This window comes from Microtus pennsylvanicus, chromosome X (assembly GCF_037038515.1).
Source record: "Microtus pennsylvanicus isolate mMicPen1 chromosome X, mMicPen1.hap1, whole genome shotgun sequence".
Lineage (NCBI taxonomy): Eukaryota > Metazoa > Chordata > Mammalia > Rodentia > Cricetidae > Microtus > Microtus pennsylvanicus.
Window position 1 is genome coordinate 127,430,362 of NC_134601.1, and position 24,479 is coordinate 127,454,840.

The following is a 24,479-nucleotide window of genomic DNA, read 5'->3' on the forward strand; positions in this document are numbered from 1 at the left end:
ATCAGCTGTAAGTGCTGGATAGAATAAAAACCACAGAAGACTACTAGATCATCCATGAAGACTTGCAGACAAATGACAAGACAAACAAAATGAAAACAAAAAGGGTGGTCTTGTGGAGAGCTATCGTTTATTAAAATTACTAGAAAGGAATAGAAACTTCTAAGGAAATTAAAATTGAGACTATCATAAATGCTCACTAAATACTCAAGGTAAATCCCAATTCCTGGTGCTTGTCAGTCTCTGGGGAAACTGACTGAGGAAAGAAATTGTACCAGAAGTGAAGGTGGGTGGCTGAGAAGAAGGGTATAGAGATGGTTGTCTGCAAAGTTCATTTGTCGAGTATGGAAGAAGGTTTTCTTTTTTCAATTTTTTTTTAATTTGAAAAAAACTCCATTGTGAAAAGTGAGTTATGAAGAGTGCTCTTTATTTGAAACCTCCACAACACAGATGCCAATCTTGTCTCGCATTGAATCATTAGCTGTGCACATCAACACATTCCAAGCACAAATTAAGAAATGCAAACAGAACAAAAAAATATATATATATATAATTTTTCCCCTATCCAAAGGTTTCAAGTCTCAATGCAGCAAATCCTTCTGAACACAGAATCTGAGGAGCACACTGTTCAGTTGGGACAAACAGGTCCCTGCAAAGGCTACTGCCTTCATAACACAGGGGTGGGGATCATGGACGGCATGGAAAAAAGAAAGGCAAGAGAATGAGAAAGGAACAGGTATGCACTAGGGAAGATGGGCAGCTGGGACACACACATGGTGAGTTGGTGAATTTCATTTATTGGATTTTGACGTTTTCTTTCTGGATCTTTTTAAATCCCCCCTCCCCAAGTCCAACAATGGTAGAAAACCCCCACAGAAGTAGGCAGGGCCTTATTAGGCCAGCCCAAAGCCTTCAGAGCACTCCTGGATGGCCAACAGTAGCATGTGGCGGAGCTTCTCAAAGCTCTCATAGGCAGGCAGGTCCAGTTGATTAAAACTAAAAGGACAGAAAGATTAGTTTATGAGAAAAGACAAATGAATCCCAGTGCTACCAACCGATTCCTCTCTGAGCAAGAGTCAATCTATCCCCCTGCTTCTCGGTGACTCTCCCATTTTTTCCTCAGCCCTATCTAATGTAATCTGGCTTCAATACTACATTGGCAATATAGACTTCATTGGCCTTACCAACAGAAGAGACAGCTGGGAGACACATAAATGGTGAGTTGGTAAATTTCATCTAAATTTTTTTTTACCTTGAAAAAAAAAGACTGAGTGTTTTGATTGAATGTATGTGTATGTGCGCGCTGATGTCAGGAGAGCACCAGAGCACTGAGAACTGGAGTTACAGATGATTGCAAGCTTTCATGTGGGTGCTGGGGATTGAGCCTGAGTCTTCTGCAAAAGCAGTACATGATCTCAACCTGGTGAGCCATCTCTCCAGCCCCTCATCTATTAACTTTTCCATTACTTTTGAGACAGGGTCTTGTGTATTCCAGGTTAGCCTCAAACTCACTATTGACAGTTAACTTCTGATCGGCCTGCCTCCACCTCCTAGGACTACTACACCTAATTTACGTGGTGTGAGGAATGGAACTACATTCATGGGTATACTAGCAAGTACAGAAGAACTACATCTCCAATCATAACATTTTCTAAGAAACAAATGTCTTTTTAATTTTTCATGTACTTACATTCTGACCACATATTCCCCTCCTCCTCTCCTCCTGTTCCCTCCCCCATCCACTCCTCTGTTTCTGTTCAGAAAGGAGCAGGCCTTTCTAAAACAGACCTTTCAACAAAGCATGATATATCAAGTTGAGGTAGGACTAAGTTCCCCACTTTGTATCAATACTGTGCTAGGGAACCTGTATGGGGAGTAGGTTCCCAACAGCCAGATCAAGCGTTAGGGAAAGGTCCTGATCCCATTGCTAGGAGTCCCACAAATAGACCAAGCTACCCAACTGTCACACATATGTAGAAGTCCTAGGTTAGTCCCATGCAGGCTCCCTAGCTGTGGGTCCAGAGTCTGACAGCTCCCATGAGCCCAGGTTAGTTGAGAAACAAATGCCTCTAAGGAAGCATTCAGGGTCACTGCTGATATGTGTGTGGGTATATGCATATTAGTAGAAGTGCCCGTAAAGTCCAGAAGAGGAGGGCATTTGGGGTAGTTGGAGTTAGAGAGTTACAAGCTGTCCTGTGGGTGCTGTGAACTAAAATTTGGGTCCTCTGAGAAAAAGCAGTAAAAGTTATTAACCACTGATCCAGCCCCTGCCCAGCCATTACTTGTTTCAGTCAGGCTAACCCCTTTGGAATAAACCATGATTACCTAAGTGCTGTTTATTTCCCAATGTCTTCCCAGCCACTATTCTTGTGTTTAGCCCATCTGCTCACTTCAACCTCTTCCACAGACCCAACAAACTGAGAGGTTTCTAAAGTCTAATGGACCAGGCAATACTCATGTCTAGAAGTTTATCAAGTCTACAAACTCAATACTGAAAAGAAAGAACAGTCTTTTTCTTACCACGTGTGAGCTGAAGGCAGGCGATCTGTAGATCTGTCATCTCGATGAATCTGAAACTTCTGGATGCCATTCATGCCTTCAAGGGCAGCAAACCCTTGCAGGGGCACCTTGGAAGTACCCGTGACAAACTGGAGAAACTTGGCACGGTCTGCTTGGTCAAAGGAACGCAATGCTCTCCAGAACCACTGGATCTGTAGAAGAGACATACAAAAACCCAATGTTAGAAAGAGAGCTTGTAAACCAGGTGGTTGTGATGCACACTTTTAGTTTCAGCGCTTGGGAGGCAGAGGCAGGCGGATCTCTGTGAGTTCAAGGACAGTGTGGCCTACAAAGAGAGTTCCAAGACAGCCTGGTCTGTTAAACAGAGAAACCCTGACTTGGAAAAGAAAAACAACACACTGAAAGGGAGGGAGGGCGGGAGAGGGAGGAGAGAAAATATTAGGTAAATCCCTTTTAATGGGTTTTAGTTCCTTCATAGGATGGGTGAGAATATCAACCGATAATATGCTCCAGAAGAACAGAGCCATAGGCATACTGTCATTCATAAGACAGCAGTGATTAGTGTAAAAGAAAAATATGGGGATACCTCTGCTAGCAGCAGCTCACCTGAATAGAGTTGGACTGGTACTTGTGGTACTCAGTGTTAGATTTTAGATCATCAATGTCGATGGTGGGCAGTCCTGATATGAGCAGCTCTAGTTCTTGCTCAGTAAAGATGGAAATGAGGCGCTTTGGAATGATTTCATAGAAGCCTTCCAAGAAGGCTGCCAGCTGTTTGCGGATGGCTCCTGGTAAGAGAATGAAAAAATAACATGGATTGTGAACTCATACAATTTAATAGAGGTAGAGAGCCTCAATTTGACACCTAATATTGACAGATCTGCCTGCCTCACCTACCACTGTTTCCAGGACCCTATATGATAATAGTTGAAGTATTTTGGTCAAGTGTTCTGACTCCTTTTGTACAAGGCATTTGTGGCTTTGTCATAGGAACTAAGAACAAAAAATGTGAAATAAATAAATGGCCAGCCTCTTTCCTTGAACAAGCCGAGATCTATCTAAAGGACACTTTTCCTACCTGTCATTCTCATCTGGCACACCAGGTGTACATATTCCTTTTTATTTTCCTCTGTTACCAAGATGTTGGCTCCATTGGGTTTGAGGTCACGAACTTCACAAACTCCAAACTCTTGAACCTAGAACATTCAAGACACCAATCATATATATCAGGTTTGGCCTGGGCTGCAACTAACACTGAGGTACAAGAACACACCCTAACTCCTTGCCATGTCTTAGACAGGGAGATGAGGTATATCCATAGCTGCCATTTTTCACTATATATTCACTTTGAGCTCTTCTACATAGGAAAAAGCTGAAAAACAGAATGAAGAAAATTTGTCTATGACCCTAAACAAGTGATGAAAGAGTACCTCTAACTGTCTAATTTTTTTCTATAATGAGCTGGTTTTAGGAATGAATTATGTATTGGAACATTTGTGTGGGGTGGACGCGGTGGATGCAGAGGTCAATGACCAGTGTCTTCTATCCTGTTCCACCTTACTTTCTGAGAAAGTGTCTCACGAGGATCACTTATTAGGCTATTGCCAGCTGTTTAGAGATCTATCCTCCAGTGCTGGGGTTACAGATGTAAGCTGCTATGCCTAGCTCCTCCTGGAATACTTTTTTCTTATCCCTCCAATATTTTCTTTTCTTTTCGGTTTTTAGAGACAGGGTTTCTCTGTGGTTTTGGAGCCTGTCCTGGCACTAGCTCTTATAGACCAGGCTGGTCTCGAACTCCCAGAGATCCGCCTGCCTCTACCTCCCGAGTGCTGGGATTAAAGGCGTGCGCCACCACCGCCTGGTGCCCTCCAATATTTTCTCCTTAAATTTACTTTTGTGTGTGTGTACACATCATGTGGAGATCAGAGAACCACTTGCAGAAGTCAGTTCTCTCCTTCCACCATGCTAAGCCTTGGGATTGAACTCAAGTTATCAGGGTTGAGGGCAAACACCCTTATCTGCTGAACCATCTTGCTGGTTCTAAAACTTTTATTGAATTTTTTTTTGTAGGGGGGAGAGAGAGCGAGCGCTCAGTGCTCACTCTTCCAGGACTCAAGCTTTGCTCACAACCCTGTAACTCCAGTGCCCATTTCTGGCCTCTGCATCTGAACACATGTGGCATATACAGACAATTAAAACTATTTCGTGTGTGTATGAACACAGGTAAGTGTGAAGAGACTAGGGGATGATATTGTCTATGTCCTGCACTATTTATTCCTGAGACAAAGTCTCTCTCTGAAATTAAGACTGGCATCCAATTTATCTCCAATGATCCTCTTGTGTGTTGCACCCTCCTACACACCAAGTTCCAAGCACTCAATCTTGGCCATACCTGGCTTTTTACATGGGTGAGACCTGAACGCAGGCCCTAAGGCTTGCAAAACAAGTGCTCTCTTCTGTTCTAGGATTTTATTTATTTATTTTGGTTTTCTGAGACAGGGTTTCTCTATAAGTTTTGGTGCCTTTCCTGGAACTAGCTCTGTAGACCAGGCTGGCCTCGAACTCAGAAATCCACCTGCCTCTGCCTCCCAAGTGCTGAAATTAAAGACATGCGCCACCTTTGCCCAGCTTAGAAGAGAAACCAGGATTGGATTATTTTACCAATTGTATTTTCTGTTTATGTCTCTGCTTGAGAAAAATCAAAGCACCTCCTCAGAACTGTTGAGGCTCAGAGTCAGTTCCAAAGTGATTCCCAAAACCTACCTCAGTGCTAAAGGTGAGGTCATAGCCTAATGTGGAGACATCATTTTCCAGCAGATAAACTAAACCCTGGTAGAAGTGATAATCTTCACTCTCCATATCTGTATACCTAGAAAAATGCCATTAGATAAGGTCATGCTTGGTGGAGGCAGATAGAACGAGGAGATAAGGAACTGAGTCCTAGGGCTAAGGGCAGTCAAAAGACTTCCAGAATCTCACCTGACAGACTTGCCCAAGATGTGTTTGTAGAAGGACCGTGTAAAGTAGCACTCCAGAAGGCGGTTGTCATATACAGCTTTGGCTACAATGCGTCCAACAAACTTGAAGTAGCTGAGGTGGTTGGGGTTACAGTGGGAAGATGGATTGATCGTGTAGGTGACCCGGTCACCAGGTGAGGTACGGAACAAGGCATACATAGGGTTGAACATCTCTCGAGAGATGATCATGTACCACTCTCGCAGGAGCCCCCCAGCATCCTGCCCTTCTTCTCCTTCAAACACTATATACCTGCATAAAAGAGCAGCAACAAGAGAACTGTGCAGAAAGCCAGGACAGATCTGACCATTCATGTAGCATCGAGTAAGCAAGAAAGATTCTGTGAATCTGACTTTGAGAGTATTCATTGTTGGATGAAAAAGTGAACAGAGTACCAGGAGAGCTCTGGAAAAACAGACCATGGTTTTAATGTCTCATCAGCTACTATGATACTTAGTGTTGTAAACTGCTAGTTTCTTCTAGGTGGCTTCATAATCCAGTGAACAGTTACTTGACAGGGGTACTCATATACATGGTACACCCCATTCCAGGGTTACCATCTCATCAGCAGACAGATTCCTATTCCTAGCCTAACAATGGTACGAGTTCTCATTGCAAATAAGCATATCCTTATAAACATTAAAGACATCCTTGTCTGCCTAGGAGTTGCTAAGTAACCAAAGGGATAGCAAGTAGGCCATGTTCAAAAGTAGGAAAACTGCTCAATTAACATTATCTAAGTCAGAAGAATGCTATTGAGTTTTGTAACTACAGGCCCTAGATTTGAGGCCACATTAGGCCACTATTACCATATAGAAAGAGCTCCCTGTCCCAAGCCATCTTTCTCTCTCCCAAGTTCTTACAATCGATTCTTCATTTCTTCAGGAGATTTGCGATGCAGTTCCCGATAGGAGTCTTCAAATACATGGTCACGGCGAACATGCACTGCCATGTCTTCTTTCCGGAGCCCTTCGTCCAAACGTTCAAGCTCTTGGCGGAAATATCTTAGGATAAAGAAAAGTAGGATTGGGGTTGGCAGAGCAAACAAATTTGTCTGTTTAGAAAGAAAACTCAATCTTTGTAACCTACACACCTGGAAGTATATAATAGTTGGGAGAGAAATCATTTATTAGGAATTTATTTTTTTCCTATTTCTACTGAATAAGGGATCACAGAGACTATTACACTAGATTTCTGCAACAAGCAATATACATGTACAGGAGGAAGGAGAAGAGTAGAGGGAAGACAGGTATCATTCATGTGGTTCTTTACCCCAACACTCCCCACAACCAGGGCACATACTTGCGCTTGACATCAAAGTCGAGGACACGAATGTAATCTACTAAGACAGCAAAAGGCCCATCAGCAAGGTGGGTGGTGGACTGCCGTAGTATCTGGTTTAACACAGTGCGGTGAGTCTCTGAGAAGAGATAACAGCAGGAAATCAGCATTTTATATAGGTCCTAAGAAGCTACATAATCATTACTAGTAGTCAGCAACTTGCTCTTAATTCTAAATCAGGAATTAACTAAAGTTAGGGGCCAGTCCTATACCCAACACTTGGCTTCACATGACCTCAGATAAAATCAAATCCCTGGAGTGGCAGCATTTAAGAGCTTCTATAGCAGGCCTCTTCTGCCCTTACTAATTTTGTTTTAAAAATGTGTACATGCATGAGCACAAGCCTACTTGCACTCTTTCTCATTCTGCTTAATCAGCTAGGGATAAAAAGCGTTCTGTATCTGTGGGTCTAAGAGTTCTCTGTACCTGCAAAGCGAAGGAACTTCTGTGTATCAGGGGGCAGGCTTGAGGAGATGTGCATAGACGAGGGCTCCCTGGAGAAGAATGGGTCAAGGGAGGAAGGAGTGGCTGGGGTTAAGGGGGCAGGGGAGAGTGGAGGAGGCTCATCCTTGATGTGTGCCAGCTGGCTCTCGCGGGTGTCTCGGACAGGAGGCTTGCTTTCCCGCTCTGTGGCATGGACCAAAAAGAAGGCCTCGACAGCAGGCTGTAGCACTACAAGATAGCAATGACAGCAAAATGACACTCCACAAACTTTAACACACAAACACCCCCACCCTTCCATAACCATGTCACAAAAATATATAGCATGGAAGAATAAATAGTGAAAATTTGCAGGAAATACAATGTAGACAAAGTCAAAGAGGAAGTTAGAAAAGTGGGAAAGGCAATCAGTAATAAAGAAAATCTCAGCCTAAAAGCAAAATGTACCAGAGTTACCAAGAGAGAGAGAAGGCAATTTTTCTGAATTCTTGTTATAGACAACACAGAGGGAGAGAATAAGCTTGAACTGAAAAAGCAAGACATTACCATCACCTGGTAAAAGTGTCCCAGAGCCGACCAAGGGGTTGGGAATCTGTGCCCTTAGAGAGCAACTCACCTAGCACAGCATGTTGGTCATGGGATTCCTCCAGTTCCTTTAAACATTCCCCTAGCATGTCCCACAGCTCATCTAGGCTCAGCTGCTCACTGAGTAGTGGTAACTCAGGCGGCCTCTCCTCTTTCTCCTTCTCCCCCTGTGGTGCTCCATCTGAGGTGACTAGATACACAAAAGATAGTCAGAAAGCTTTCAGTGTCTTTCTTGAGAAATTTCTTCCCCAGACCAAAAGCACAGGCCACTAGACAGAGTGGGCCCACTGGCCAAGAATATATTAACTCATTGAACATCTAGAAGGTCTACATTTTGCAGTGGATGGCATTAAATAACATATTTGGAGGCTGGAGAGATGGCTCAGCGGTTAAGATAATTGCCTGCTCTTCCAAAGGTTCAATTCCCAGCAACCACATGGTGGCTCACAACCATTTGTAATGAGGTCTGGTGCCCTCTTCTGGACTGTAGGCATACACACAGACAGAATATTGTATACAGAATAAAAATTTTTTTTTAAAAAAGTAACATATTTGGCTCAATTATATTAGCCTCTAAGCCACATAATCCTGTCATTGTCTCCTTAGCCCACAAAGAATATTTTAAGTTATTTTAAGGGCAACGTGCCAAATGGAACTTTTGACAATAGCCTCCAGCACAAGTATGTTTTCGAACATTATATTCACCAAATTCTGATAGCTGCCCTTGGAATCAGGCTGCCCATTTTCTTTACCTCCCTATTTTCTTTTCTAAGAGATAAGGCTAGGACATAAACCAGATATTTTAACTCAATTAGACAACTTGTCTCGGCAGTTTAAGCCCCAAGAAGCCTTAGTGCAAGATGGATACCCACTACTCCACGGTTGGTATTCTTCCTAGTTGCCCTCTGGGAGTTTATTCTCAACTGTCCAACAGCCAAGCAGCGAGAATTAGCTGGATTTTCTGGGCAGGAGAAAAGCAACTGCTTCATCACTAGCCTTTTCCCTACCTCCCTACTCTATACCTTTTCAGACCTCTGCTTTGCTTAGGCTTCTTCCTGACCTTTGCTTTCATCCTCTACCCAAATTCTGACTATTTTTCAAGGCTCTGACAGCTCTAGGTTTAAATCCTGGCTGTGGGGCACTTGCAGATCGTGTGACCTTGGATAAAAGGAGATGGATAAAGAACATGGGAATAATATTTACCTCCAAAATTCCAGATGACTCAAAAGCATTACAAAACTGGGTGTCCCATGAGAACACTATTTTAAAGTAATGTGTTTACAGGGTATCAAAAGCATTCTGTATGTAACTCACTGAAAAATGCCATTTACCATGTGCCAGGTATTTGACAGTATTATATACATATTTAATTATTTAATTCTAACAGCTGTGAATATCCCTATTTTAATTAAAAAATAATAATCTGTGTTTTCTGATGGTTTTAGGTGACTCCTGTAAAAGCTGAGTCCCACAGGGGTCGTAACCCACAGGTTGAGAACCACTGCTCTCGAGCCATCCATTTTGATTTTTGAAATAGGATCACTTGTTGACCTGGAGCTCACTGATTAGGGTAGGCCAGTCACTTGGTCAGCAAGCTCAAGCCTAAACTCAGGAATCTCCCTACCTTGGCTTTCTCTAGCACTGGGATTATAAGAGCGTGTCACTATATCTGGTGCTTCTGGCCTAGAAATGAACTCAATGAGTTCATGGATGGCAAGCAATTTACCTAGACTGGGCTGTTTCCCCACCTTGAACAGTCCTGCTTTAAATGAATTGTGCCTTATAACCCAGAGCTAGTAAATGGGTGAGCCAAGTCTTGAAACACACACCATATTCATGAATACAATTTCCCTTTTTCCTTTTCTTTTTTTTTTTTTTTGAGATAGGGTCTCACTATTATGTATTTCTGGCTGGCTTAAAACTTCCTGTGTTAATCAGGCTGATTTTGAACTCAGAGATATGCCCTTTTCTGCCTTCTGAGTGAGTACTAGGATGTGGGTCCCACAGGATCAAACTTGGTTATCAGACTCTATAGCAAGCCAGTTCACCTATCCTTCTTTTGAGACAGAGTCTCACTACATGGCTGCAGACTTGGTATATGAATAGTTTGATATTGTCTTAGTGGCTTCATGTATTTACTTAGAGAAAATACAGGACATGTGGAGATCAGAGGAAAACTTGTGGGAGTAAGTAGTCTCCTCCTTTGACCATGTAGGTTCTGGAGCTCAACTCAGGTTGTCAGGCTTGGTGGCAAGCACAAATGTCCTGTATCCACTGAAACATCTTGCCAGATTCTATCTGCTATTTTGTTTTATAATTTACTTAACTTTATTTATGTGCATTGGTGTAAAAGTGTCAGATACCCTGAAAATGGGGTTACAGACAGTAGTGAGCTGCCATGTGGGTGCTGGAAATTGAACTCGGGTCCTCTGGAAGAGCAGCCAGTGCTCTTGACCACCGAGGCATCTCTCCAGACCCCTAATCTGCTGTCCAGGCTGATTTCACATTTACGATAATCCCGTTTTAGTTCTCCAGATACATGCTATCATACCCCAGTGTTTCTTTATTATAAAAATCAAAATCCTGTTAACATTTATAGAAACCAGTGTTCACTAATTGTATAGAATCCACTAGAATTTCTCTCTCTCTCTTTTGCTGAACTATAAGTAATAGTAGTACTGACCAATGGACTGAGTATCTTGAGCACTGGGAGAGGGCTGGTCCACATCCATGGGTGACTCCTCTCTCCGGACAGATGCCTCTGACTGGCTAGACTCCGACTGGATAAAAGGAGACAAGGACATATAAAAAGGTGCAACTGTGTTTTTCCTCTGGGACAGACTTAAGGTTGGCCCTTGAATGTCTTACATACTGAGCTTAAGATAATACTTCCTCCTACTTGGTTATCAAAGTCTATACTCTCCACGTCAAAAGAATAACATGCATGCTTCCTTTTCACTCTGAGCTTGTAGATTTTCCCCAAGAGTTGCTCACAACCAATTCCCACTCAGACCACACTCCACCCCAACACTTGTGCCCTTAGCATAGACAAAAATTCCAAGTTTTTGGGAACAGTTTTTTTTTTGGTTTGTGTATGCACACATAAGGTAGGCTTGTTGGTTATTTCTATTAGCTCAAATGGGACTTCACTGTATATGACAGATTCCCCCCCTGCCCAAGAATGGGTTTCTCTGTGCAACCCTAGCTGTCCTAGAACTCACTATATATACCAGGTTATCCTCAAAACTTAAGAGATCTGCCTGCCTCTGCCTCCCAAGTGATGGGATTACAGACATGTGTTAGCACCGTCTGGCTCCAGAAATTTTATGTAAAGAAAAATCTTGGTATCTCAGGAAAGTGATTTGTATGTTCTAAAAACAAGGAGGCAATGAAAGAGTACCACTGCTTTTATTACAGCTATTCTGATTTGGGACCTCAATGATGAGGTGGCTACTTGAGTTCCTAAAATCTTCCTCATTTCCTACATGCCAGGGGATTATAAAAAGGCAGTGGCCAGGGTGGAGGAAGTAACTATAGATAAAAGTGGCCATATAAGATGTATACCAAGCTTGGGGAACGACTCCTAAGATGTCTCTGAATTATTTCATGACACTAAAAGTCTTTTTTAACCCCATAACCCTTCAGAACCCAGGAAGAGCATTAGGTAATTTACAAAACACTACTAACTGGATAGCTGGGAGTGGGGTATGATGGCTAAGCTTTAAATCCAACCAGATGTCAATATAAACCAGTAAAACAATCAATAAACAGTAAGGGAAACACCAACAAAAAGTAACCCTGTTTGTCTAGAGGCATTCATTAGCAAACTTAATGCAAAAGCATACAAAGTATGGGCAATGAAACCCCACTGATGGCATGTTGCAAGAAGGAGGGTAGAGAAATGAATGAGGGGCCACAGGCATCATGCTAACCGTTGCTGCTTGTTGCTGTCTCCGCGCCCTTTGACCCTCACGTACCATTTGTATAATGGCATCAGCCTCAGCCTCCAGCTGCCGAACAGCTGCCTGGATGCTGCTAGCTGAGCCTAAACCGGAGGAACCTGGGAGAAAGAGGGGAAAAAAAGGCACAATATGAAATGTAGGAAGAGGGAATGCCCAAAATTCTCTCCTCTCTCTGTGGATGCCATAGGGCATCTTGTTGAGTTTGAATTTTAGTTCAGGCAGTTTTGTATACTCATAATCAAGCCCCAAAGTAGGGAGGAGCAGGGGGAATGGTGCTAGGCAAATGGATGGTGGTATGTTAAGAATGTTCTATGGGACAGGAAGAGGGAGGAAAAATGACTTGGCAGACTAATGTCTGAGAATGTAGCTAATGTTTTAGTTAGGAGTGTTCAAGGAGGCAGAAAACACACACCCATAAGTCTTTCTCAGCAAAATGATGGTTTCCCCATTTCCTTGCCAGATTTCTATTACCCCTTAATTGTAACTTCATCTACTCAATCTCAGGTAGACAACTTGAATGGGTTATATACAATACAGCAATCAACATTTAATCTTAAAAAAAAAAAAGGTGGGGTGGGTGGGTTTTCTTTTTGGAAAGGTCAACCACAAACAAAACAGGAATTTTAGCCCTGCTCCTCCAGGGACTCCGGATCTACCACTACCATCACCCCCAACCCCATAGCACCAGCACAACCACCATCGTCAGCCTTCTCAATTGGACACTCCAGTTCCATACCTAGCCTGCCTGTCTGCTTGGCTTTCTTGTTAGCTCGTCGTGTGTCATCCCGCAGCTGGATGATGACCTGCAGTACCCTTAAGAAGAACTTCTGGGTAGATGTCTTGGATGTCAACATGGACATAGAAGGCAGTTGGAGCTCCCGGCCACCCAAGGGTCGCTTCTGAGATGCCACAATTACCACATTCTCAGCCATGTCAAACCTGGGTAGTGTAGAGGTGGCTTGGGTATATTGAAAACACTGAAGTGTAACGCTGAAGTAAAACACTCAGAGCAAGAAGGGCTTCTGGTATTAACTAGATAAAATAACCTCAAAAGAGAATATTACAAGTGGAAAGAATTTGAGAAACACCAGGTCAAGTATATTACAGAGCAAATAGAAAAACTGCCCACAGAAATGAAACAAGAGGAAATCCAGCAGAAGTCACTTTTTAAAAGTCCAAGATTCTAGCCCACAGCCAAAATGAGAGTAACTACCCACCTGCTCTGCATTTTGCCTTTCAGTTTGGTGGTCTGTGGCTGCTCCTCGGGTAGGCCATCAGGAGAGAGGGCCTCACAGTGGGCCCGCCGCTGCTGTTCCAGATTGTATTCCCTTAGCTCAGCGAGTAGGGTACCTGGGTAGGCAGTTTCAGAAATTTCCTTAATGGAGTAGCAGAAAGCTGAACCTTACCAGAAAATCTTTGCAGGAAATTTTGCTACTTGGGTTATTGTTTGTGCTTATGGACTAACCACTCAGGGACTAATGCTTTATAACTACTTATTAAATCTACACAAAATGCAGTTTGGTGTAGAAAAGAAACAGGATCTTTTCTGGAGCAAGATAGACCATGATCTAAGTACTGTATTGTTCTTAAACTTAGTCAGGTTTTGTTGTATTATGCTTCTCGACTCCATTCTTAATCTCCCAGGATTGCTGTGAGAATTATGAGATAATCATGAGCTACTGATCAGCTCATGGGTTCTAAATAACTGGTATCGGTCAAGAAAGGCCAGACAAGAGGCCAATTCTTTTAGGAAAAACCTTGTTTCTATTCCTTGGTTAATCATTTTCTCACATTGTGTCTATTTTCTACTGGGGGAAAAAAAAGGAAGACCAATGAAACTGGGCAACTTCCAAGTGCTAGAGCTTTTGCATCCTCAAAAATCACAAAGAGGCCATTATTCTGAATATAATTCCTGAATCTGACCATAGTGCAGGTATGAAAAAAAATGGTCTTTGCACTTAAGGAGGGCCTTTAGTTCTCATGAGTAGTGTTCTCCTCTCTTCACTAAGCACTGATGAACGGCTGTATACCAGTCATTAGTGATAGCAAGAAAGCCAGCCAGCCTTATTCTCAAACAATCCAGCAGAGGAAAACAAAAGCTGTGCTCTAGAAGCATGGTCTAATTCAGTGTGTGTGCGTGTGTGTGCACACTGGTATGAAAGGTATTGGGGAATGCTTACAATAAAATGCTTTAATACTATTTAATACGATTATTACCTATCTGTTTACAAAGGGTATAACCCAGATGGCGGGCTCCATTCAGCAGCAGCTTAAGAACTGTGTCTCGGGTCCCAGAATCTCCCCGAGAGAGCTGCAGTAACACATTGGCTGCATCTTCCAAGCCTTCTTCAGAACAAGAGTGGGATGTCAACACCTAGGTAAAATACAAGAGAAGTAATAAGCCCTAACCCGAGAACTGAAATCTAGCCCTTTCCTTCAACTTTAAAAGGTATGAAGAGCTCAGACTCACCTCCACAGAGAGCTGTAGCTGGTTTTCGGTGAGGCCAGAGGACACCATTTTGAAGTCTACACCACTGCTGCCTCCTTCACCCACTTTTGCTGGAGATTTGCTGCCCTTAGAAGTGGAAGCTTTGAGGAAACAGTACACATTAAAGCCTGTGACTGTCCATAAGCCTGGAACCTCTGCATTGTAAAGGGCTTCAAAATGGCAAAGCAGAGAAAGTGACAATCTACCTATCTCAATGCAAAATCTTTTTTGGTGCTGGAAATTGAACTTAAGGTGTTATACATACCATGGAAGCACTCTACCACTGAGCCACACACCTAGCCCCAGAGCCAATTCTTAACTGTGACCAAGAATCCTAGGTATTTCTCCAAATTGTTCCCCTACTATTATAAGCCTTCCAACTTACTCTTTAAAGCCAACTTCTGCAGATAACTCTTAATTAATCTGGTTTATTTTCTCCACTTCCTGAAATAGTCTGTTACCTTAAATCACACTTCATTTATTCAGACCATTATTGTTCAGTCTGGAAATGGTTCAACATTAAAACTTAACTCTACCAACTTTAGTGCCTTGCCAGAGGCTCAGCTTTTGACAGGTGTGTACATGTGTAAACACCAGATACAGGGCGGGCGGGAAGGGAGAGGGTGAGGAGAAATGAATAAAGAGAAAACAGACAGATAGGGTAAGAATGAATACATCCTGTTCTCACAGCAATGATCGTTTAGGGAGGACTACCTGGATTGGGAAGTGGGAGCCATGGTACGTACCCCATAGCTCTGAGATGACAACACTTACTTGAAACAGTAGTGGTAGCAGTTGTGGGGGTAGTCACTGTAGTAGAAGCAGCTACAGTAATGGTGGAAATAGCTGTGGCAGCAACCAGAGCTGGAGCAGAAGTGACAGGAGTGGTTGCAGCAGGGGGTGTGGGTGTGGGTGTGGCAGCAGTAGTGGTGGTGGTAGTGGTGGTAGATGTGGTTGAAGTGGCAGCAGTGGTGGAGGAAGCACTGTTGCCAGAGTTAGCTTGTGCTTCCGATACTTTGTTTTCTGGGAGAGCAATTGAGATGAGAGAGAGGAGTCTCAGGAGTTTTTCGGTTAAGAGAGAACTCCGCCGGATGACTGGATGTGACAACATGTTCATGAGTTGCCCCAGTGGAGAGGCTTCAAGGCTGTGGAGGGAAGTTTCCCCTTCACCACCAGCGCTCACTGGTACTGACTTCACGGAGTTCTTGCCTTTTCGGCTAACATTCATGTTGTCCAGTTTTACCAATAAGTCCCAGAAGTCTGTACAAATGCCACTGCTAGAGGACTGTGAGGAGCATGGGCTGCAGGCCTGCTTACTGCCCCTTTCCCGATCACTCTCGCAGTTTGTTTCTTTGGTCCGCTGCTGTGTGAAGTGGCTGGGGAACACCTGTCAGGAAAAGAAGAATAGGCTTCATCTAAATGGTCTCTGTAGAGGTTAAGCCTTTACAAAGAAATGCTTCTCAGATTCTCCTTTTCATTGGACAGCTCTGGTAACATAGGGCAGACGGATTGATTATAGGAGTTTTGTCCAGTAGATGGTGAAGCAGCCTAGAAAAATAAGGGCTTTAAAGTAAGACAATGATTAGCAATCTTTTCTTGGTTTGTTTGTTTTTGAGACAGGGCTTCTCTATAGCTTTAGAGCCTGTCCAGGAACTAGCTCTAGAAGATGGGGCTGGCCTTGAACTCACAGAGATCCCGTTTCTGCCTCTGGCTGGGATTAAAGGTGTGCACCGCCACCACCACCACCACCCAGCTGTCAATCTTTTCTAAAAATCTCTTTGTAAAAAGGGAAGCCGGGCAGAACTGTTGGTAATAAGTGAGGTAATGCATTTTGCCCAGTGCCTAACACAAGGTAGGCTCCCAAATACAATAGCACTGTTTATTATTCAAAGAATCCAGAGCTTGTTACTTTCTAGTCACACGACAAAGCCATTAAAGTGTTCTGAATCTCAGCTTCTTTATCTGTAAAATAAGAATCATAAAATGCAAACAGTTGTTTTGATGTCTGAGATAGTACATTAAAAATTGTAAAGAACAAAGATAAAAATCCAGTTATTTATTGGACATTTTCCCAGAAACAACACTTGGCACAAAACAAAATAAAAGCAAAGAGATTTGTTAGCCCCTTTATTGTTGAGATCTCACCCAAGGTCTACTAACCCTTGAAGGCAAGGATTCCTTCAAGCTCCTCACCTTGGCCAATTGAATGAGTGTATCCAAAACGTGTCTGCAAACAACAGGAGCAGCCTGGGGGTGAATGTGGACAGTGGAACCACTGCTTGTATGCTTCTCTGTATGTTTACGCCCTCCAGAACGTTGGATCTGGAATATGTTAGTCCTACAGCCTAAGGCAGCATCCATAGATACTGAGAGCCAGGAAAGCTGGTTCGAACTTTTGGACTCCATCTTGTGGAGCAGATCCAGGGGACGATTCTCATGACTGCTTGATGCACAGCTCTTGCTTGACTTCTTGCCCCTTTCTTCACTTGTGGAGAGCTTTGGTGTCTCAATGCATAACTCACTCTCACTGCTGCGCTGCAAAATGGACAGGAGGCTGCGGATGACCCAGTGGCGGGTCTGGGCGTGGTAGCAGAGATTTCTCAGTACCCGATGTAGACGGCTCGTATTGAGCTTTGGCTCATCCACAAAAAGTAGGACTAAGAGGCAAGACAGGGCTTCATGGTCTAGAAGGAGACGTCCTCGGAGGCGGAGAAGTGTGTCCACATTACTGCCAGAAGGCCTAGAAACAGAGCATGGTTTCTGGGTAACACCAGCTAAAGCACTAGGATGAGGTATAAATATATGAGAAGGGAGGGAATGGGTGGGATGACACCAGAGACACTGTAAAAGGAAGACAGACTATTAACGACAATGATCCTCTTGTAAATCCACAGGCACTTTACAATGTCTTTAACTTCTTTCCCTGGAGGATGTTGTTCATCATTATTGAGATTGTGAACAAGTGGCTCAAACAAATCAGGTCAACTTGTTCCCTATCTCATGACCACGAAGAAGGGAGCAGAGATTCATACTTTTATCATTTACCAAACAACAAAAATCTAAGGTCTATGAGCCAATGTTTGTTTTTGCCTTCTCTAGATTAAGGGGCTGCCACCCTTTTGTAAGGACCAATCTCTTCCACCATTGTTTTGGAATGTTAAATTCCTTCAGCCTAGTTAACAAGTAACTCCCTCTACTACTATAGCCTACTTGTTACAATCCTAAGACCAAGTAGGTTCCCTCTTTATTTTGTTAAAACCATAACTGGTGTCCACTACCAGCTTTACCTTTTGCGTCTGGTCGTTTAGCTGTATTTAGTCAAAACTGTGGCATTCCGAGAAGGGAGTTTGAAAAAGGCTTTGCTTGTCTACTCATTTCAAGACCAACAGCCCAGAATAGTCATTCCAACCTACCTCAAGAGTTTTTAGTTTCTCTGCTTATACAATCAAAGAGACCCAGAAAGTAGTATGGTAGGATTTAAAAAAAAAAAAAAAAAACCTCAAAGGTACCTATTATGGCTGCTGCTACCTCCCATCTGGAAGGTACCACCCCTCTGTACAGCAAGGCGAGTATATTGGACCCCACGGTTGCCACTCAGACGACTGGTAAAAGCTACAAAGAAAGAAAGAAAGAGGAAATTAAATTTGTTGAAGTGGGGAGAAGCTGGATTAAGCAACACAACAGGTAATAAAAAGAGGATAATTAAAACAAGGCCAAGATGATCCGGAGCGCTCTCACTTGCCTCCCTCTGTACCTGGACTTCGGAGAATGGCAGAGAGTGCAGAGGTACTACTGTGTCCAAAAAGACGTTCGTGCATGAGCTGCCGCTGCCGGGCTTCTTGTTCTCGTCTTAAGGCTTGAGCCTCAGCTGCAATGTCAGGTGGCATTACAGCCAACACACTGTCTTCCATGTCCTCTAGGACACTACGACGCAGATCTGAAGGCAGAGTCTGGATGAAGGTCACAGGATCCATGGGAGTATCTGAGCTGGCATTCTGGGCCAGTTCCCGCCGCTGCTGCTCAGCTCTCTGCTGGGCTAGCACCTACGGGAACAAAACAAATCAGTAAAACTATAGCTCTTTTCCAGGTGGTCTGGTCTCACCATCTTCCCGCTCACATACTTCCTCTTGAATGGCTGGAGGTAGGGCAGCCAGAAATTCAGGGCTCACTTCAGTCACACCAGGGTTCCCCACTACAGCAGGAGCTGAGTTATTTGTAGAGGGAGCAGCTCGGGCTGGCGGACGAATGCCCAGCTGGTTCTGTAGGACTTCCCGACGGATATCATCAGGGAGAGCAGCCAGAAAGGAGGGATCCACACCTTCAGGGAGACTGATACCTGAAGAGAGATGTAAGTTATAAAGGGACTTAGAGAAAAGAAAAACATTTTTTTTTAAAAGAAAAACAACCTTTCCTCAAGCAAAGTTTTCACTTCTTGCAAGGATGCGGAAAAGATCCACAACCCATCTTCTTAAGCTTCAAATAGTTTAACAGAAGTGTATGTTGTCCCTCAACCTTTATGAGTCTCCCATGTAAGATTGTGTGCAGCCACCATTATGTACTAGTGGTCAGAAGCAACAGGCAGTTAAATGACCTAAGGCCAAAAACTTCACAACTGTGGTAGAGTTGATTATTGTAGATATTTGATTCAGTAATAGAAAGTTGACTAACAGTGTGTCAATGAGGATTAGAGTTATTAAATAATGGTCCTAGTTTATAATAGTAGGAAGTGGTATGCTAAAAATAACATTTTCAGAGAAGTTTCCAGGCTGAGGACCTATAGCTCAGTGGTAGAATGTGAGAAAGGTAAGATTAACTTGACTTCTAAGTCTGGATTCCTTTCATTATGCAACAGCAGCATCCTCTTATTGCTAGTCTTTCGATACCCTTCTCCCCCATAAAATCTGGAGGTAAGTGCTTGGTTGGATATGTTCATGCAAAGAGGTTTTTTGGAAAACATTATCATGGTCCAAACATGCATGGACTCACCTGCAAGGGGATCTTCTTCTTCACTGCTTGTTGAAGGCAGTGGCTCCTCTAGGATTCCTCGAGAATCTGCTCCAGAGATGGCCACAGCAGAATCTCTGGTAGAAGAACTCTCAGAAGATGCAGGGGGAGAGCTGAGGGAGAAAAAAAAAAAAAATCACTCTCGGGTTGTTCTTTATATTGTTTTCCCATAAACAAACAAACAAAAGAAACCAAACAAAAACACACCTAACACCCATTTCTCAAATAAGACACAATGATCACAATACAACAACCATGTAGCTTGAAACACCCTCTTTTAATTCTTTTTTTTTATTGTGTTATACATTTCTTTTCTGCTCCCCTCCCTTCCTACTCTCTCTTGGTTGTACAGTGCTTACTTATCCTCAGGTTGCTGGGTAGATTCTCCTGACACATCAGGTCTGCCTTGTACTTCTGCTACAACTGATGGGGCATCCCCAGGAGTAGAGTTGCCTGCTGTAGGCTGCTCAGAACTGCCAGTTGCTGGAGTGTCACCTACAGCCTCTTCTAATGTACAGGAAGCCAGGCTGCTGGTGTCCATGGGAGAACCTTCCAGTTGACTGCTGACAGCTGTTAATGCATCTGAATCTTCAGCTCTCTCTGGGGAAAGAGAGGCTAGAAGGAAGTTAGAGTGAGAAATTAGATGGGTACTTTGAATCAAGGTAATATGACAGGCAAAGTCTTTGGTAGGGTTGTTTCCTTTGTAATAGTACAGACTTCTCTACTATTACCGTTTGATGATCTGTTGCTCACTCCTCCATCTCAACTGCCCTTTAAAAATCTCAAGAATTTTCTATTTACTCTTTAGCTTGCTCTACACATCTGTGAAGCAATGTACCTAAGACGTCCCAATTAAGAATTTGTCATTCTCAGTTTTCCTGCAGGCACCAAGGCACTTGTGATGGTTACTGCCAATTTGACAGATTCCAATATCACCTAAGAGATGGACTTGTACAAACATCTTTTGGAAATTATATACCCTGCTTTCATTGAGGTGGGAAGATGTGGGTGATGGCACTCCCAAACAAGAACAAGAACCCTGGACTGTTTACCTGGAGAAGAGGCACCTGAGTAGCATACATGTGTTCATTGTTTAATGCATAATAATATATTTCACCTGTGACCTTTCCTGCTATACCCTGGAACTCTGAGTCAAAAAACATCTTTCCTACCTAAAAATAACTTTTAGCAGATTATCTTACCACAGCAACAGGAAAAGAAACGGTTCCTGATAAAAACAAACAAAACTGGTACCTTAAAGATTTGTGTTTACTAATTGTAGAATCGTTGACATCAACAGCTCAACTACTCATTGAATGACTTTGGGCTAATTATTTAAGTTTGAAAAATTAGTTTAAAAGAAGTAAAATAATAAAGCTGACATGATAGTTCAGAAATGAGTATTGCCTCAAAAAATGGTGGTATGCTTATCACAACAATTAACTGAGAACACAGAAAAAAGATCATAGCTTCAACTAAGAAAGCTAAAGTGGAAACTGAGGATTTAAGTTCCTAATTCTTTTTTTTTTCTTTTCTTTTTTTAAAGCTACAAAGACAGCAACTTTTCTCTTTTTTCTGTCCCTTTGAAGTAAAATTCTACTCACTTATGGTGGGAGCTGGGGATAACTCCATTTGAGTTGTTTCTGCTTCTCCACTTGGCCTTGTGGGACCCAATTCTTCCAACTCTATAGGCATCAATAGTTGTGTAGAGTTCCCCACTTCTTCAGCAGGAGACTGCAGTTCCTGAGGAATCTCTCCTAAGGCTGGTGGGGGTGGGAGTGCTGGCTGTTGCTGGGAGGGCTGTAGAGTACCAGATGTCTCCTTGGGCTCAGATGTAGCTGCATCCGTTGAAGACGGTGTTGTTGGATAGCTGTCAGGCATAGGAGTCCCATCTTTATCAGAAAGAATGATATTGGAGGTTAAGGGGAAAGAAATCAGCCATGGGAAGCATCCTCATCAGCACATGCACCTTAGTAAGGGAACCATTAGGTGAGCAACATGAAAAAATCTCTCTCCAAACAAACTGCTCCCAGAAATAGCTCTTGACTGGTGGAGCATAATGGTGATAAGGGCTAAAACAGTGCTATCTGTGTCTCAAGAACCAGAGATCTGACTCTGAGAATCTAGAGAATAAAATCTTTTCTGTGTTCCAGGTGGAAGGGAACAATAGTATAGCACATTGATAGGGCAAGGCTACAGAGAAAAACCTACGAAAAGCTTATAGATCCTCACATTTCCTTATTTACTTGGAACAAGCAATGGTCAGAATTGATTTATAATTTTTTTCTTTTTCTTTGGAGACAGGGTTAAATGCAGCCCAGGCTTGCATCAAGCTCTCTATAAAGCTGAGGCTGCCCCTGAACTCTTGCTTTTCTTTCCTCTGCCAAGTTTTAGAATTGCAAGCACAAGCCAACACGCTCAGCTTCTTATTCAAAATTCTAAAAGTAGTTTCCATACCTATCTTCATATTCTTATTCTATTACTAAGTAAATGAAGTTATCACAGTACCAAAGAACAGCAGAATAGTTTATACCCAATGGTAAAATAATCGGTTAATAATACATTCTAATGTATATGAAGGAAGCCACTTAATAACAGTATCTACCTCACTCTTATCCTTCCACCTTCCTTTCTTATGGTTCTGTTTTTTCAATAAACATCTACATCTTTTCTCTAATGGAGACTTATGCACCACACCAAGGAAAGTAGTAAGTTGTATAGTTATCTTCTTATTGGGCTCTAAAATCCCTATCCCACAACAATACAACTTACTACCTCACCCTGGCATGTGCAGAAGAAAGGGCAGTAGGCAAAAGGCCATTTTACCTTGTAGTAGGCTCTTTTATACACCTTTTGCTAGGTGAAGGGAATGGGGACACCTATTCTCTTTTCAATACTTTAAAAATAATGTGAAGGCTTTGTAAAATAAGTCTCCCAATTCAAGGCCAGCAGATTTAAGAAAGCTTCTAGAAAGAAGTTCTGAATAAAAAGGGGTGGGAGAAACATAATACCACATTGGCCAATGGCAAAAATGATTACTGACCATTGTTAAGATGATGAGAAAAAATATAAAGGATATATTTATTATACCACTGAGCCCACAAAGCTGATCCCTAAAAGCCAATTTTTCAAGGCAATGTTCTTTATTTAGACTTCTAAGATTCCATAAACCACTAAGATTTAGTGAATAATAAAAAGGACTAAAGAAGGTATTACTTTTGGTTTTGTACGGAAAAAACAAAACAATGATTTAGCAACAATGTTTTGTTATCCAAGAAGGAGAACATAATTCTTAAATATATAAGTCTTTTGAATGGAATCAAACACACATTAGACTTCCCCATGTTAGTTTTCACTGAGGATTGGCAACTGAGAACCACTGCCATCAGGTGTTCTCATGAAGTGCCATACCAGAGGATCAACCACCTCAAAGATGCCCATGCCTAGTTTTGGGGGGAGGGGGAAGAACAAGATACATAACCTGTGTACATGTCAGACTGAAACACAGCATAACCACAAAAGAAACTTGATTAGGGCTAGTTGGGTGGGAAGTGTACCACCGTGGGAAAGACAGTAGACTGTATAGTTATCTCCAAGATGGGGTATGACCCTAAAACTATACAATCTACTACCTCATCCCACAGAGCACCAGTGTCCATCTTCAGCCCACATGGCCAGCTATTTGGAAAGAATCCACTGATCAACAAGCAAGAGTGGAAGGGAGGGAAAGTTACCTGAGACATTCTGTTCAGTGGAGTCATTTGTCTTAGAAACAGTACACTGCAAAGAGAAGAGACCATTGGGAAACTTTACAAGCATACGAAAGAGATCAAATATAAGAGTCATCCATCACCTACACCACCCATGAATTCAGTGACCTGTCAGTGTTGCCATTTCAGAATACAAAAATTCATCCAATTTCTTTCTTTTGGTGGTGCATGAGACACAGTTTCTCTGTGCAATAAGCCTTGGCTGTCCTGGAACTTTTTTTAGTCAGGCTAGCATTGAACTCACAGAGATCTGCCCGCTGGGATTAAAGGCATGTGAAACCATGCCCGGCATCCAATTTCTTTAGACATATTATATACTAATATTCAATAGCTTTGCAGAGGACTTGGAAATATAGTTCAGCAGGAGAATTCAAGTTTATCATGTGTGAATTCCTAGATTTTATCTTCAGCAACACATAAGAAAAAAATAGACTAATTACATAATGGCAAAACTATGGGGCTGGGCAGGAAATAGACAACAAGAGAATTAAAAAACATTAGAAATGAGCACAATTGTGAGAGAAAAATTTTTTAGCACCATCTATTTCCCTTCCTTGGGTTTATTATGATTTTCCCACTTTAGTTTTGTTTTGGGGTGCTACTCTGAATCAAACACAGGGCCTTGCACATACCAGGAAACATTCTACCATTGAGTCCTTTCAGTCGTATACAATGTTTCAGGCCAAATTTTACATAAAGATGTTAGAACATGCTTGTTATTATAAACAAATACCTCAATGTGTTTGAATTAATCAATTTAGCTAGCAGTATTAGAAATCAAGCCTATACCTTCAACATTTAATGGCTGTCTCTTTCACCGGGGTCCCTAATTCCTCTTTGTAGAAGCATGTACATATGTGGCCTTTATGCATGTCTGGTGTCTTCAGGGACCAAAAGAACATGTTGGACCACTGAGAATTGGATTTATAGTTTTCAGTTGTCATGTGGGCGCTGGTACCCAAACTGGGGTTATTTATAATCTCTAGCCCCTCATGTCCTTGTTTTTAATTTACCTAATACCTACCTGCTAAGTGGGGGTATACTACAGTTTTCTACTCCATTCTTAATTTCTTTGTGCTTCTATTAGCTTTTATGCATATACTTTTAGTTATGTGGTAACAGATTTCAGGGGAGGGACTTTTCTAACACCTAAGCCAAACTTATTTAAATGTTAGAATGTGGTTATCTAAAATAAGGCTCTCGATACTAGAAGTTCATCATGAATGAAAACGAGAACCAATATAGGTTGAATCAGCATCCTATCTGCAGGACTTAGAGAAATAGAGATTACAAAGTAAGACTGTAATGCAAGAAACCATTTTGGTTCTGGTGTCAGCTTTCCCAGTAAGATAATGG

General features: G+C 42.3%; 1 protein-coding gene across 27 annotated transcripts in view; it reads right to left on the reverse strand.

Annotated features, from left to right (window-relative positions):
- Positions 1-403: 403 nt before the first annotated feature.
- Positions 404-24,479, reverse strand: part of Huwe1 (HECT, UBA and WWE domain containing E3 ubiquitin protein ligase 1) — a 131,562-nt gene continuing 107,486 nt past the window's right edge. For 17 of the 27 annotated variants that reach the window (XM_075958847.1, XM_075958846.1, XM_075958835.1 and 14 more), the window contains 25 exons: positions 23,088-23,133; positions 20,958-21,245; positions 19,713-19,968; positions 19,336-19,466; positions 18,471-18,685; positions 18,092-18,392; positions 17,859-17,961; positions 16,543-17,089; positions 15,124-15,736; positions 14,332-14,450; positions 14,079-14,235; positions 13,079-13,211; positions 12,598-12,800; positions 11,832-11,959; positions 10,583-10,679; positions 7,931-8,089; positions 7,300-7,545; positions 6,835-6,952; positions 6,396-6,536; positions 5,497-5,784; positions 5,281-5,386; positions 3,596-3,713; positions 3,124-3,305; positions 2,518-2,708; positions 404-993 (listed from right to left, as the gene is read on the reverse strand). In XM_075958847.1, coding sequence (XP_075814962.1) covers positions 891-993; positions 2,518-2,708; positions 3,124-3,305; positions 3,596-3,713; positions 5,281-5,386; positions 5,497-5,784; positions 6,396-6,536; positions 6,835-6,952; positions 7,300-7,545; positions 7,931-8,089; positions 10,583-10,679; positions 11,832-11,959; positions 12,598-12,800; positions 13,079-13,211; positions 14,079-14,235; positions 14,332-14,450; positions 15,124-15,736; positions 16,543-17,089; positions 17,859-17,961; positions 18,092-18,392; positions 18,471-18,685; positions 19,336-19,466; positions 19,713-19,968; positions 20,958-21,245; positions 23,088-23,133 — 4,989 coding nt within the window. In that variant the 3' untranslated portion in view covers positions 404-890. The remainder of the gene's footprint in view (positions 994-2,517; positions 2,709-3,123; positions 3,306-3,595; positions 3,714-5,280; positions 5,387-5,496; positions 5,785-6,395; positions 6,537-6,834; positions 6,953-7,299; positions 7,546-7,930; positions 8,090-10,582; positions 10,680-11,831; positions 11,960-12,597; positions 12,801-13,078; positions 13,212-14,078; positions 14,236-14,331; positions 14,451-15,123; positions 15,737-16,542; positions 17,090-17,858; positions 17,962-18,091; positions 18,393-18,470; positions 18,686-19,335; positions 19,467-19,712; positions 19,969-20,957; positions 21,246-23,087; positions 23,134-24,479) is intronic. The other 10 variants (XM_075958855.1, XM_075958838.1, XM_075958859.1 and 7 more) reach the window with 3 other exon arrangements.